This window comes from Antedon mediterranea, chromosome 6 (genome assembly GCF_964355755.1).
Source record: "Antedon mediterranea chromosome 6, ecAntMedi1.1, whole genome shotgun sequence".
Lineage (NCBI taxonomy): Eukaryota > Metazoa > Echinodermata > Crinoidea > Comatulida > Antedonidae > Antedon > Antedon mediterranea.
The window spans coordinates 5,134,519-5,151,069 of NC_092675.1; the positions used below are offsets into that span (position 1 = coordinate 5,134,519).

The following is a 16,551-nucleotide window of genomic DNA, read 5'->3' on the forward strand; positions in this document are numbered from 1 at the left end:
CTGCATTTATAATGACGGTTTTAATATTTTACGAATAAATTATACGCATTATATATTTAGAATTAATATATATTAACGTTTCGCGTACAAATATTGGTGATGCACGGGGAAACTAAAATACCCAACATACTTGGGAAATGGCAGTTGTGGCGTGTCATAAACTTTACTTGACTTGTCTCCTAGCAACTAAAGCCAGTATTGTTGTTTTTGTGTACACACACACGTACCACCACATTCCCACGGTGCGGCACACACATCATCACAGGATCTCTTTCTTGATATTTAAGAGAAAAAACAACAAGTTTATTATGATTTTGACATGTTGGTAATCGTTTGGAGAACATAATAATACAAGTTGCTAAAGTAAAAAAACAATCGTAAGTAAAAGTAAGCTATAGAAAGAAAGAAGAAGGCTAGCCGAGTCTAGCATAGTAGGCACTGTACTCTGACTGTGTAGTTAGAATGTTTTGTTTGTATTGTGTCCAACACCACCGCGAGGGCCGGCTGGCGATTTTTTTTTTCGTACATAAGTTGGGGACCCCTCATGAAACGTCACAAAATAAACATGAATAATTCATCAGTTTAATTTGTTGTTCCGTGTGCACCCAAGCGTATAGCAACAAGAAGTGATTACACAACTGCGATACGATACTTTCTACAGTAGGCCTAGGATTCTAAGTCAATTCACGTGATTGCCTTCGCGCACTCTTCTTCACACAAAATGTGTCGAGTCGAGGCTAAATCGACAGCTAGGCAAGACATTAAACTAAGTAGTAATTCATTGGACATAGCCCGAAGAAAGCTTAGACCCACAAGAATAAAGAATGTGTATAATTTGTGCAATGTATTTTTTTAATTCTGCTATTTTATTATCAAACAATATGCATGTACTCAAAGGAACTTTAAAAATGCGCGTATATGAACACATCAGATGGGAAGATTTGACTCACGAGAATAAAAAATGTATTTTTCTGTAATGTTTATTGTTTAATTTTGCTGACTTATTACTCGGATTGTGTCATACCAAAGATAGTTTGGTCATACCTAACACACACACGTCACACACACCCACACAGCTACTACTAGAATAGACATGGGTTTAGAGACTAATAATTAGGCCTAATAGTATTAATAGAAACTATAATTTTAACACGTAATCCTTTAGTAATAAATTATATTAAAAACACCATAAACTAAAGGCTGATTATTTCGACAATCCACACAAAACGCCGCTATTCTGCTATGAAATCGCACGCCCCAACAACAGCGGAGATAGGCCTAGAATCGTACCGCACTTGTGTAATCACTTCTTGTTGCTATACGCTTGGGTGCACACGGAACAAGAAAATTTAACTGATGAATTATTCATGTTTATTTTGTGACGTTTCATGATGGGGTCCCCAACTTATGTACGAAAAAAAAAATCGCGGCCGGCTGTGTGCTTAATTATATCTACTGTAGGAGTGGTGGTAGCCTAGATTGATTACTAAATTGCATACGCAATAGCCTGTCTATCTTTAGATAGGCCTAGCACCCCTTTTTAAATTTATTAGGTTAGGCCTAGTAAGAGAGGCGCCCTAATTATAGTTTGTGATGTAATTGTAAGTGCACATTTCTACACACCACTATCACTAAATAAAAAATTCATTATTTCAAGTTGTTCAACATGTTTATTTTATTTCAGAACCAGGTCTAGGGGTACAGTAGGCCTAGCCTAAGTAGCATCGAACAATATGGCTGGAAAAACGGATATGGAAAGACTTGGTCTCTTTCAAGAGATGGGATACACAACTATAGGAGATCGATATGTTGGAGGAGGAAATAGTAAGTGTTTAGAAAAATATATATCTTTTATTTTGAATGAAAATATTAAATTTACAGATTTTAACTTGTATTTTTTATTTTTTCAATAAACAATACAAAACCATTATTAATATGTAACAGACTTTCAGTCTTGACCATTTTTAAATGTCTTATTTTGCAGCATTCTTTCTGCTTGTGCTGTCATGACATGTACTGTGTTTACAGTAATATACATTTCTCTTTTATTTATCTATTATTAAACGTTATATTAAATTTTGATCATATGTGATCTTTTTTTTTTGTTTTGTTTCATAGAATCATTTAATGTTTCTGCGCATAAGAACAAACAAATGTTACCCGGAGGATCAAAGACTAGATCGTCAAACCAGGTGGGCTATTTTGATTCCAAGTTTAATCGTGTGTTAGAAGGAGAAGCATACAGTGATCCAGTAAAGCGGAGACGGCAAGAAAGGATACAAAATTCAAAGAAAAACATTGGAAAAGCATTTCTGCCCAGCAATGGTGATAAAAAACCGTGAGTGCTTTGTTATTAAACAGTTGCTTAAAATAATTATGGTATTCTATAAAAAGTTTGGTCCAAAATACATATTAACAATCTGGTAAGATAGCAAATATTGTGTACTGTACATACCAGTAAATGAGTTTTTATGAGTATTTAATTAATTAAAAGATGTATAAAATTAGTTTTATTTATAAACATATTTCATTTTCTTTTACAGATCTGGAAATGGGAATCATTACGGTACATTTTCTGGTCCAGTATCAGCTTTTAGTCCGGTTAAGAAAGGAGGGAAGCAATATAAATCACCAGGAAAAAATGTTATTACCAACCCAGGAAAAATAGGAACTGGCTATGGGTATGTTATAATTACTGTTAGATGTAAATGAAAAATATGAGTTAATTTTGTTTATATTCTTTATTGGTATTAAATCTATAAAATATTAGCAGTAATAATATTTGTTTACATACTATACTGTACAATATGTATACAGTTCAATAATTTAGATGTTATTTTGTGCAGTTTTGTAGGTCTAACACTTGGCAAAGGTTACACATATTCGTCAAATCATTTTGACAAAGGAAAAGAATTAAGAGTGGTAAGTAAGACATCAATAGTTAATTTTTCTATTTTATTGGTCTGATGTTTTGCTTAAAAGCGTAACAAAATCTACTTAGCTTTTGGACACATACTTTGCAGTCAGGTAATATCACAATTGACGAAAATTGATATTGGTGTACAAATAGTAGTATCTTTTTTGGACCATATTTATTGAGGGTGATCCATCCAGCAATTGCTGATCATTAGGGACCCTCAGAGGTTCACAAGACAAACATATACACAACATGCTCTACATAAATAAAGTCTTATTACAAGTCTTTGGGAGTGGAGTTGTAATCCTGACGTGTGACGGGACTTGAACCCAGAACCCTTGGAGTGGTAGCCAAGCATCATAAACACCAAGCCACAACTCCACTCCATTCTTCTTCTTGTTCATTTATTAATAAATATATTTACCTTTATATCCTGATTGTATTTGCATTTCAGAGGGAATTAGATGACCACAAAAAGGCAATGAAAGGAGGATCATTCAAGTTAAATATGCACCCTAAGTCATATTTTGATGGTAATCCATATGTAAATGATAAGCCTCTTCCACCTGTCAAAAAACAACCAAGTGTCAAAAAGGACTTTAAACCATTTAAACCAAGTTCACCTGCGAAAAAGGTAGAATTTTATTTTTACTTTTAAAACTTTACTTTACACACATAACATAATGTATACTGAGTATGAGTATTTTTGGCTACAAACCTACTGAAAATAAATATTTCAATACATTGTTAGTTTGTTAAGGCTATGTACTGCCAACAAATTAATACAATTTGCCATAAAATATCCTGTAATTTAATTAAGTCATATAAATATATTATTTATATAAATATTTTTTACTGAAATTATTTTAGATTGCTGGATCAAAAGCAGGGACCTTTGACCCTTACCCCTCGCATTCGGAGGATCCATACAGGATAAAGGTTATAAAGAAAGGACCACCATCAATGAACAGCAGCGGGAAAATATTCATGCCATCGCCAGGACCAAAAAGTGCGCCAACAAACTCAATTGTCACACAAAATGTTATAAGGTATGTGGAATGGTGTAGTACCAATCAAAAAAACTATTACAATAAAAACTAAATAAAAAAAAAATATTTACAAATAACCAAAATGGTACAGTACCAAAACTGTGACTGCATTATCTTGATCAAGACAAAGCTTTGCGCTGATTACTAGCTGCATTATGGGAGTATGTTTCCATACATGTTTGATGCAAAAATGACCGAGTAATAATGTTCAGCGCTTTAGAGGTTTCACAACATTAGGCGCTATATAAATTATCTTCATTGGTTGTATAAAATATATCTTACATTTAATTTTTTTTTCTTGCAGACGAATAAATCGTAACAACTTTATGGTTGCACAATCATCTTATTCTTAATAAGGACAGAACAAATTGAAGTTATCATTTAGCCATTAACTACTGTACCAAAAATTAGTAAAACCAAAGCTCCTAAATGGATTATTAATTATGAAAACCACCTGTAAACTATGAACATTTCTGTATATTTTTATATTGTGTGTATTGTACTATTCGAAGTAATAAAGATGTTAAATAAGTTAATATTTTGATAATATATCCTCATGGAATTACAAAGATCTTTAAAGTTTGCTGAGAGTCTTTAGGATATGACGGCTTATTGTTTATAGTGTTTCATAGTGTCAGTGATGATGAAACAAAAACAATACTTTGCTATCAGATTTTCTTCAACAATATCTGCTGATTATCTAAATCCAACCACTTGTTACTTTTGACATAAATGTTCATATGTTAGTATAGTATATACCAGTCTGGTATAAAAGTGTTTTTAGATCAATATACAGTATTACTAATAGCCAATTACTATTAAATTATTTAATTATTTAGCAAAGGATCTTCCATAATACCGTTTTCCAGATAACTTCTTAACATGCAATGTAATTTAAAATCACACCCAAAGCCCCATAGAACAAATGTTAATGAAACTTTATCCATTTTATATACATACATGTAAATAAATCTTTGCACGGCGGCCAACTGCTTGAATTTTGCAATAAAATCCATGTGCTTCATATAAAATGTTTTAAATCAATCAATCAATCAATCAAATAAACATTTATTTCTTTTATATTCATATTTGAGTAAAACATTATAATTTCTGATATTTTATATATAAATATTTTTTTTTAGAAATATAATACAGTAAATAATAATGTATAAAAAAAGATGATTCAGTTAATAAAGCCGCATTATATATAAATTAATAATAAATAACATAACTAATTTTTGTATCTTCTTCCGTGAATCTGTTATGTCACATGTAATTATGCAAAATTATTGTAATTGCTCGTTTTACATATTTAACATTGAATGTCTTCAGTATAGATTTCATATATATTTTATATATAAATTAATATTGTGAATTTTACTCTTAATGGAACACATTTGCTTATTTTGTGCTGTAATAAATATACACTATTTGTTTTTAGCATATGCATTACTTTAGGGACTTGGTCTCCACATTGAAAAGTAATGGTAACAATTTAAACGATTTTAATAAATTAAACTAAGTAAAACTGTAATTTTTGCATCAACGATCTCATTATTGTAAGGTTGTTCATTTTTCTTCTATTTACTCAGTACTGTTTTATTCTTTTTACTGTTTACTTGTGTTCATGTAATTGTTGCTGTTCATTTCCACAAATATACAATATTCATTAATATCTTTGAAATATGATTACATTTATTTTAATATAAGGAACCATAAATTCAAATAAATAACAAGTTTTCTTGAAATGGAAAAATTAATATAATAGGCTAAGTATATTAAAAAGCAAAATATACACTCTCTAATAATTAAATGTGCAATAAAAGAAATATATTTTATAGAAAAGAAAAATTTCTACAGTACACACAAAACTGTGTAAACCTAACCACTGTGATGAAAGAATTCAATACCTGGTTCAAATCCTGCACTTTTTGTTCAGAAAATATTTATTTTTACAAAGGACACTTCTTCTATGGTGTTACCAACATATTCTTTATTAATATTTAATATCTTAAATTCATTCTAAATGTATTTCATGACATTCTTATTTGTAGATGTTAGAGCAATGCTTAACTAATAATAACACATTTTAATTTACTATTAGATTGTGTCTAAAGTTTACTATCAGTATTTTCAAAGGAATAAATAAAATTTAATTTTTTATTTTAGAATAATTATGTACAGCACATGCAATTTAGTTAAACTATGAAACATAATAAACAAAATTACTATAAATTGAACATATACAGTATTTTAAAAATAAATAATTGCTTAAAATAATTAATCATAATTTTAAGAAAGTAAAGAAAAACATTTAAAATTTATATTATTTTCAAAATTCACAAGTATTGATATTTTCTTTTAAATAATTATAAATAACAATAATAATATCATTAGGCAAGAGACCTTCACTTACATTTGCCTCTCCTCACCCAGGTGTATAAAATGGGTACCTGTTTTGTCAAGACACAACTTTGCGCCGATTACTAGCTGCATAGGAGTATGTTTCCATACGTTTTTTATTCAAAAAATGATTGGGGTAATATTGTGCATCGCATTGAGAGCTTGCTTAAATTCGCTATAATAATATCCTGGATTGATATAGCGCCTAATTTTGTGAAACCTCTAAGCGCTGAACATTGTTACCCCGATCATTTTTTGCATCAAACACGTATGGAAACATACTCCCGTAATGCAGCTAGTAATCGGCACAAAGTTGCGTCTTGATCTAACCGGGTACCCATTTATACACCTGGGTGGAGAGAGGCAAACGTAAGTAAAGTATCTAGGATACAAGCAATGCGGCAGAGTTGGATTCGAACCGCGATCTCACAATCCAACACACTGCGCCACACACCCTTACAAATATATATATATAAGAATGAACTATTATTGAAGGAAAGATAGTGATGTTATTACCTTATTAGTATTATCAATACATTTCAAATCAAAGATTAAACATGAATTAGCAAATATCCTTATCTTTTAATAAATAAAATTTGGACTACAGTACATAAGGTAACCAATATTTAATATCTATATAGGCTAAATTCCATTTTATAGTAACATACTATTTCCATAGTAATTTGTGAGAAAAAAAAGCGAAAATAGTGTTTACTGTGATTGAAAATGTTCATCTGGTTTGTAGGTATAAGTATATTGAAACTATTCCTTTTTCCAAACCAATAATTAGTAAAAACTAACCTTGACAGTTTCGCTGTCCTGATCTGGTTTAAAAAAAAGTGTTTTAATGGTAAAAAAGAGTACCAGTGAACTGTACTAAGAAAATGTAATTATACTACTTTGTTTTATGATGCGGACAAATCTAATTCGAGTTCAAGCTCATCTAAGAAATCATCAAAGTCCTTCAAACTGGAATCCAATACGGTCTTTGCAGCATGTTCTACTGGTTTTGGAATGTCTTTTTTTATTGGCTGTGCATCAAATGTCTTTAATGTGGTTTGATTAGACACGGCTTCTGTTTCTCTAGCTGTTGTTCCAAAATGATTACCCACTGACACAGGAGGGGCGGCAATAACAATAGGTTCTGGTGTCATATCAGCATTTACAAAATTGCCTTCCCACGATGCATCATCCGATGACACAGTTTGATCTTTTCCACTGCTGTACGACTTTTCGTTAGGTGGGCTCGTATCTTGATCTCCAGTAATAAGCATACCTAAATTTAAAGATCGTGTATTTTAAAAGGTTAATATCAATTATTTCTTTAATCTTCGTCATGGTTTAAACATATTTTGATGACTTGGAGTAACAGTGGCTAGATTAAGTATGTTCTATTTAGTAATTTTTATAGATAAATTTACAGGTCAAAATAAACTCTTAACTGCCTGTTGATGAACTTAGAAGCATTTCTTCATACTGGATTAACGCATCAATGATGTGGACAGTGTAACCTATGGTAAATAAGAAATACATCTTTTACAAATTCAAGCCAATTTTTTTATTTTAAACCTACCATTTGCTCGTACAGCCAATGATCTTGCTTTCACAGAATCTAAAAACATTTCAAAATCATCTTGACCACCAGCTCTATAATGGAAATCAGATAATTAAATTCATAGTGACACCATTTAAAAAATAGGATTTTTTTTATTTATAGAAAAAGTGTTAATAAAACAAAAAGACATCAATAACTTCTTTCATTTTCAGAATAACGTGATAGCATAATTATACCACTGCCACTTGAATGTTATTGAGCCTGCTTTTTGTTTGTGCTACACTGTGAAACTGCAGCTTGGTGGAAAGTACAGTTCTATAATTGGTGGGTAGTGCCAATGGGACATGGTGGCAATTTATAAAAAAAAAATTATATAAAAAGCATGTCTCAACCTAAAATTGATTTTTATACTCTTCAACATTTATTGAAATTTTAAAGACTACTGTTAATAAATATTACATACATTTCCCACTGGCTTTCATCCTCTCCCAGCCATGACTTCACTTGACCATTACTATTTGCCTTATGTTCATCATCAATCAATTTCTTTTGTCTTGCTATTCTTGAAGCTTCTCTTTTAGCTGCTATGAAAGCTTCCTCTTCTAGTTTTATCTCCTCCTCTTCTCTTTGTAACTAATATTTAAAAAACAAGTTTTATATTTTATTAATAGTATTCTCCATCATAATTATTAAGAATTATAATTTTAGGACAGTACTGAAGTATCAAAAAAACATGCAAAATAAAAAAAGCTATCATATTTTCAGAACTGCAATTTTAAAAGTTAAAAAAAAAGTTAAAAAGTATAATGTGTGAATATTTATCAGTTTTTTTTCACATTTTTAGATCGTATGGGTAATAATACAATGTGAATCCATAAAAATTAATTAATATTTTATATGCTATGTTATGAAATTAATTTAGAACTCCAGCCAATTCAAATTAATAATAAAGTAGGTCATTATTGATATATAAATTAGAAACTATTTTACTTCGCCTTATCTTGAAAAACTTATCAGTTCTACAATTTGTCCATCAAACAATAAAAACAATTTTCGATGTGGACTATACCCTTTGATCAATTTCTGCATCAATTTTTTTCTGGGCTGCTACTAAATCTCTATATTTATGGTCATTCAAAAGTTCCCTCTCTTCATATGTAATAATTGCATTACCATCTGCTTGACAGCCATCCTGAAGAATAAAGTAAAATTCATCTTTTTTAATAACAGTTCATCCATCAGAATGCTTTTAAAAAAATGTAAAATGAAAATGAAATGAATGGGCAATCTATTTTGAATATGAATACATACATCTTCAATTAGGTTCTCAAATTCTATTCCTACATCACAATTTTGATACCTTCCACGAAAATAATCTTTCCTTCTGAAAAATAAATATAGGATAGGTAGGTTATACCAGGGAGTTGTAAACCCTGGTTATACTAAATATTCATTTATGAAACAGTACTGTATGCCTACCTACAGTACCTAGGCCTACACTGAATAATTGTAATAAATATTATTGAAAAAGTGCAGTTTACTGTACTGCTGTCTGTACAGGCCTAGGCCCTATTTTTATATAGGCCTAGAGGCTAGTATTATAATATATCATATGAAATAACATAGCCTAGGTAGGCCTAGGCCAGGCCCCTCTAGCTAGCTAGGCTAGCTAGCTAGCCTGCTGGCCTAGGCCTAGCTAGGTAGGCTAGGCCTAGCGGCGCTAATGCAGTTTCGTACCCACCCCTTAAAATTACTCAAAATGATTTCAATACTTCATCTAGCCTACTCACGAGTTGTCTACAGCATTCAGCAAGCATAAAATGGTAAAATATCGATAATTTCTTATTTATAACTATTTTTAATCAATTAATAATTGAGCACCCTTCAGAAATCCATCGCCAGCTTAGCTTCGCGAAAATCATCGCTAGGCCTGCCGATGAAAGTACGGAGGCCTCATAGGGCATCGATCTATAGAGGACGCTGTTATGATCATATTATTATGGCGATAATAAAATATTTTTTACATGTTCCTCATGAAACGGATTTTAAGTTTTTTTCATAAAGAAATATTTTGTGTTTAATTATGTTGTTAATTTTTAGAAATTCTATTTATTTTGAATGTTGTGTGTTATTGTCTTGTCAAATTATATTTTTTGTAAGGGTCCCTAATGATCAGCTTCGGCTGGATGGACCACCCTCATAAAATATTGTTGAAATAAATTAATGAATAGTTGCTTCATTATTTAATGTTTTATTTGATTTTATTTTAATAAACACAACAGGAAAGAAGATAAAAAAGAAGAAATGAAAGACATGAAATGATGTATTCAGTGTCAGCAGAAGTAAAATAAATTCTAGTAATTGATGGAAAACATTTTTATTATAATTATTGTATTACTTTACATTACATTTCAATAAATTATATCTTTCTGTTTTTGTTGCATTTCCTATTTCCATGTATTTGAAGAGGTCTTTCATAGGTGAATAAAAAATGTTAATTAATAATAATATACTTCTATAAAATCTTAAAACAGGGAAACCATTAGCGTTTCTAGTGTAGCTAGTGATAACAAATACTAAAACAATTAATTCGTCATAGCTTGATTATTGTTTTATAACATTAACAATGTAACTCAGGAATGAAGTACTGTAATTCTTTTTATTCATTTCATTTATTTATTTGACCTACAAACCATAATGTAAAATAAACTAAAACAGAGGAAAATTGGTCAGTACTTATATCTTCAAGAGTCAGCAGTTCCATATTTATCTTCTTTTCTGTGTGAAATTCTACTAGTAAAATGAAAGAACAAATTAAAAACATAACATAATTATGATGATACCCACAATGATGAATACAGCAATTGTATAGTATTTCTTTTTCTTTATTAAAAATACGAAACGCATGTCGGAAATAATAATGAAAATTATAATTATTTGGTGCGTGCTTTAAACGTTAGTAACTACGCCCTCTATAGAACGCAACTGTTTACTCTATTAATAGAGTTAATGTCCTGTGAGGCCTCCGTACTTTTATCGGCAGGCCTAGCGATGATTTTCGCGAAGCTAAGCTGGCGATGTATTTCCGAAGGGTGCTCAGTATTAATTGATTAGAAATAGTTTTAAATAAAAAATTATCGATTTTTTACAATTTTATGATTGCAGAATGTTGTAGACAACTCGTGAGTAGGTTGGATGAAGATTTTGAGTAATTTTAAGGGGTGGGTACGAAACTGCATTAGCGCCGGCCTAGCTAGGTAGACCCTATATTTTTGTTACTTATTTCTCACCGTGGTTTTCTTCCAAAAAGTGTTTCCAAACAATTCCCCATCACTATGTATAATCATTTATTATAGAAAATATGGCTTAAGTACATCTTTCTGCTGACATATCTACAAAAAAAAGCTAGGCCTAGCTAGCCTAGGCCACTGATCGTACGGTTGTTGTTGACTTCGTCGATGACTACTGCCGTGATATATATTCTTTGCTACTACTACTGCTGCTGCCTCCTCAGCCCGTACGTACGTGTGATCACATGATGACGTTACCGTATCACGTGAGATACTCTAACTTAGCATATGGAGCGCCATGACTGCATTCACTTTTTTCCATTTACTGTACAAATAGGCTTGTTTTTTTGGGCCAATAAGTTTGGTTACTGATTGAGTAATCGTTAGTCTTCATTCAGCGTATCTATACAATTTGGTATTAGTATTAATGATTTTGTTAATATTGCTACTGGTTTATTTCAGTTTTCTTGTATTTTATGTTCCTGACCATCTTAAATTATGTCCATACCACCAGCATCGAATCAACATTAAATGATAAATGATTTTTTAGAAAATAAAAAAGATTTAAATTGTTACTAATTTATTTCAGTTTTCTTGTAGTTTATATCTATGTTCATCTTAATTACGTTGAAAAATTATTATTTGTTTATTATTTAATAACTACTCTAATTTTATTACTCTGTTGTTGACAAAAATATATGATCGATCCTCTTGTGCCAAGCGTTGTGAAAAAAGACACCGTTAGTTACAGTTCGGCCTACATGTTTTCTTTGTAATTGGCATTTCTCGGATACTCGTGCAACTTGATTTATTCACCGACTTGTCTTTTCCACCCATTGTTCTAATACACTTTACACTTCTTGTCTTTTTACCTTTAGGCTTCTTTGAATCACATGTTTTAGTTCGACACTCAGACCAAGCACCTACTTTCCATCGAAAGCTGAAAATTGTATAAAGATCAATTGAAAAAAATCAATAATCATGTAAACTTAAAACCGGGTGGAAACTTTTATAGCAAATGAGATAAATGTCCTTACATCACAGGATATTATAGCAAAATGCACAAATAATGCCAATACTTACGTGCGTCCATTTGATATAGGCCCACATGGGTGTGTGTTGCATTCCTTGGCGGATGGTTTGAATCCTTCGCGGTTGCAATTAATATTTGCTCTCACTGTGTTGTCGCTCAAACTCTTACATTCGTATTCTTTATAACTTGCTCCTGGAAATAAAAGTGTATACAGTTTACTAAGATGTTCAGATGTGTTATTATATTGTAATCGTATATTCTTTCCGCGTTTTTACGTGATTCTTACGGTCTGTGTTCAGTTACCTTGTATTCACAAGCAAGATTAAAAAAGGAGACATAATCATGACTATGATATCTATTTTGCAATGTAATTTTTAATTTCGTTTATTTTCTCATAATGCCACCGCTCTTACCTCCACCGCAAGGGAAAGTACACTTTGTCCAGCCTTTCAGGACCCAGGCAAATCCAGGTCGTGGTTCCTGTGGAAGTGTGACAGGTTGTGTGGGAGTGGCATCCAATGATTCAATTGTGGGCGTAGTTTGGTCCTGTTGTTTCACACTGCTCTTTCTCACACAAATACCGGAAGAGCAACTCTATAGGCAAATGCAAATTAAAACTTACTCCTTCAATTTATTCAACTTGTTTATCAATTTTCATTGGATTCCGTAAATCAATAGACATGGAACAATCTTATCATTCTCTTACACCTGATAACCTAAATAATGTAATAGTTATTTGATATAATATTATTTACGTCATCAATTTCTGTGTACCATGGGCACGCTGTTTTGTTCCTTCCAGCAACGTGGACACATTTAGTGGAATCACTCCTGTTAAACGACGATTTGTTGTCTTCAAGGCAACTAAAATCACTACAAATGGAGAAAAAAAATAAAATGTTTGTAGGAGAATGTACAATCGTAAAATCCTAAAAAGAAATTGTTTTTAAATGAAGAAAGATAAAATGTTAGTGGGATGTACAACCATTAAAAAAAATATTAAAACCACTCACAGCCTCTTGTGTTTCCAGAATGAATTGTAAACTTGATTACACTACTTAGAATGTCTTATGTGATTAATCATTGCATTTCGGGAACTTTCACCTACAAAACTTACCCTATCGTGTCCAATAATATGGTCTGACTACAGTTGCTCCATTGATAATTTGAGAACATAGTAGTTTTCAGTGTTGTTGCCATAATACTAAAGTCAACATCACCGTAAATACAATTGTCATCGTGTTCAAGTCCAAAACTATATTCAGATAACGAAAATCAACAACTGAATCAATATTTTACAGTTTAGAGAGGAAAACTATAAAGAAATTATATATACTATTATATAACCAAGTAGTCTATCAGATAAGAAGAATGTTTTCTTTATTACAGAACATTCAGAATTTGCTTTTGACCACTGACGTAGGCCTAACCACACTGTAAATAGAGTTTATAATTACATTTAATAAAGTAAAACAGTCACACTGTTCATTTTAGTTTAACTTTATAATACGGTAAATAAAACTGTTAAAAATGTGGTTAAATAAATTAAGAATGTAAATAAATACGGGGACTTACAGGTGACCTATTTCGTGAGCAATGACAATAGATGTCATATAACCACTGTCCTTTATCAAAGCACAGCTTTTCCGTCCATCACACATCCCATTATCTGGTGAATAACCTGCAAACACGTAAAGTAATACAATATGTTGCAATGCGTTTACCTTGCCTCTTCAAAGATAATATTAGAATTAACAATATACAAAGTTTCAAATAATAATTCAATTGACTAATACGGTACCAACGTATATCTTCTACTACCATCACATTGACATCTTTGGTAATTTTGCCATTCCCAAAAAAAAAACAAAAAACAAACAGTAGCAACCACAGTAACAACCACACGGCCAATGTTTCTCACATTCTTATAAAAGTACATTTAACCTGAGATTGTATATTGTAAGAATTTTATTGTTACATTATTTAACGTAAGATAACAATTCATCTGCTATAAAACATACCAACTGCTCCGAAATTCTTTCTTGTAAAGAAAAGAACAAGGTCTGTTGTTTCAGTGTCGTTTTCATGTATTTGTTTAGAAGCCCAATAACATGATCGTTGCAGACTTCTCATTTTGTTGTTCTCAATTATCTTATCTTTAGACTAGAAATAATAACGCTAAAATGATAATCTAAAGATTCAACGAATGAGTTTGATATTCAATCTAAAGGATTATTATAACATCATATGCAAGAAAGGAATTCCTTTTTTTTAATTGAAATCTAAGCCTTATTATTAAATATATTATGGTAAATGAATTGAGTGAAGTTCGTTGATACTAGTTATTAATAACTTGGATTGCGCAAAACTTACATGCTTTTTAATACAATAGTTAGATAGTTTTTTTTTTAAAGAAAGCAAAGTGTAATTCAAAATTTCCTTCAATTTGATTATAGAAAACGTCAACATTATCGTATTTTATATGGCACCACCATCATTTATTTTTGTCACATAAAACGTTGTGACATTGCCATAAAATAATAATAAGATGTGTATTTGTATACATTACCTCCACTTCATTCATTAAATACATTGTGGTTATTGAAATGGTAAGATTCAGATTTATAATTTTGCTATTGAATACTTCATTCACCTGTAACGAAATTGAATTGAAAAATGTACATTATTGCAGTTCTTATGTCTATTTCAAACAGTACTTCTGCAAACAGTCTCAAGAGAGAGTTGATCGACTATTCTGCCATTTGCCATGACGCAGGCTTACTTAGTTTTTGAAGATAACATTTATGAGTTCATTTTAACGGTTCAGTGTTCCATTTATGCGAACTGTATAATGTTTGTCACGTATTTGACCAATGTCGTTATGTTTAATACGTGTCTGACAACTTACTAGTTGCACCAGTGTGTCATGTGTTTGACCAATGTCGTTATGTTTAATACGTGTCTGACAACTTACTAGTTGCACCAGTGTGTCATGTGTTTGACCAATTTCGTCAATGTTTAGTCTGACAACTCACTAGTTGCACCAGTGTGTCATGTGTTTGACCAATTTCGTTATGTTTAATACGTGTCTGACAACTTGCTAGTTGCACCAGTGTGTCATGTATTTGACCAATGTCGTCATGTTTAATACGTGTCTGACAACTTACTAGTTGCACCAGTGTGTCATGTGTTTGACCAATTTCGTTATGTTTAATATGTGTTGACAACTTACTAGTTGCACCAGTGTGGCCAAGTATCTTGACACATCTTCCCCATGATGTTCCTGCATACTGACCTCACTGAAAACTATTGCATCAATATGATTAGCAGTTGAACCACCATTGTTTTCTGCAGATGGAGAATAAATAGGCCTACTCATTTGCTAGTACCCTGTATTTATAATAATGTAATTTAAAATGTGTCCTCTTCTCAGCAACTTAAACACATTTTTGAATCGATGTGTGGAAGGGAAAGACCCGCCATGGATTATTTCCTGCAGGCATTTATCCGTAAAAGCATTGTCCTATATCTAATTGTTTTGCTCAAAAGTCTTATTAATTATTAGGCTTTTGACAAGAAACGACTGCCATGTTGTGAAAAGCAGCAATCAAAACGTTTTTAATGTTACTTAAAAAACAAGTAAGAAAAACATGTACAATGAAAAGTAATGCAGTATATTAGACCAACAATACGTAGTATCAGAATAAAACATACCGTATGACGTCATTGGATTGTAGCACTCCGAATCAGCTATTAACATTACTGTCAGAAAAACATAACAAATTGAGACTGATATCGCCATTCTTCAACGTCAATAATAATTCAATAGTTCTACTTCTTAAACAATCTAACCGAACTGACATAGGCCTAGGCCTAATTTAGTCAAACTTGTGTATGTTTGGGGGAGGTAATTAAACAAGGAATTAAGTAAATGACCTCATACTGTACGATAAAGGAAAAAGGAAGCATTTTGTAAGGATATAACTGGTAGCATGAGGCAATAATAAAATGATAGTATTACCTTCCTGATACAGAATACAAACTGTAATCAGTACAAAGGCTAATATTTTATCAATATTCTTACGTAAAGTCAAGATAGGCAAAAAGGATGGTTTCGTCATTTAAGATTTTAGATGTAAACATGTCATGGTTTGGTTGAAACACTGACTTTAATATAATTATTGCTTAGAACAAATTGAAGATGTTTGTTAATTTTTCCCCAGTTATTATATTATGTACTCTACTGTATTACTAAAAAAAGAACTCATTTTGTGATCAAATATCCAGGCCTACATGCATGTGCG

General features: G+C 31.4%; 3 protein-coding genes across 3 annotated transcripts; 1 reads left to right on the forward strand and 2 right to left on the reverse strand.

Annotated features, from left to right (window-relative positions):
• Window positions 1-235: 235 nt before the first annotated feature.
• LOC140051290 (cilia-and flagella-associated protein 96-like) lies at window positions 236-5,257 on the forward strand. The gene is made up of 8 exons (XM_072096454.1): window positions 236-377; window positions 1,685-1,824; window positions 2,119-2,338; window positions 2,544-2,681; window positions 2,847-2,922; window positions 3,372-3,551; window positions 3,788-3,966; window positions 4,271-5,257. Exons 2-8 carry the CDS (start codon window positions 1,734-1,736, stop codon window positions 4,317-4,319), a joined length of 933 nt encoding a protein of 310 aa, XP_071952555.1. The 5' UTR covers window positions 236-377; window positions 1,685-1,733; the 3' UTR covers window positions 4,320-5,257.
• Window positions 5,167-11,670, reverse strand: LOC140051291 (AP-1 complex-associated regulatory protein-like). The gene is made up of 6 exons (XM_072096455.1): window positions 11,215-11,670; window positions 9,236-9,308; window positions 8,994-9,116; window positions 8,388-8,557; window positions 7,943-8,016; window positions 5,167-7,645 (listed from the first exon to the last, which is right to left on the reverse strand). The coding sequence occupies exons 1-6, from the start codon at window positions 11,253-11,255 to the stop codon at window positions 7,275-7,277; spliced, it is 852 nt and encodes a 283-aa protein (XP_071952556.1). The 5' UTR covers window positions 11,256-11,670; the 3' UTR covers window positions 5,167-7,274.
• A 107-nt stretch (window positions 11,671-11,777) lies between these two features.
• Window positions 11,778-16,223, reverse strand: LOC140051289 (A disintegrin and metalloproteinase with thrombospondin motifs 3-like). Its single transcript, XM_072096453.1, has 10 exons — window positions 15,962-16,223; window positions 15,480-15,595; window positions 14,817-14,900; window positions 14,269-14,410; window positions 13,823-13,928; window positions 13,365-13,502; window positions 13,003-13,120; window positions 12,661-12,841; window positions 12,298-12,439; window positions 11,778-12,154 (listed from the first exon to the last, which is right to left on the reverse strand). The coding sequence occupies exons 1-10, from the start codon at window positions 16,047-16,049 to the stop codon at window positions 11,956-11,958; spliced, it is 1,314 nt and encodes a 437-aa protein (XP_071952554.1). The 5' UTR covers window positions 16,050-16,223; the 3' UTR covers window positions 11,778-11,955.
• Window positions 16,224-16,551: the final 328 nt, after the last annotated feature.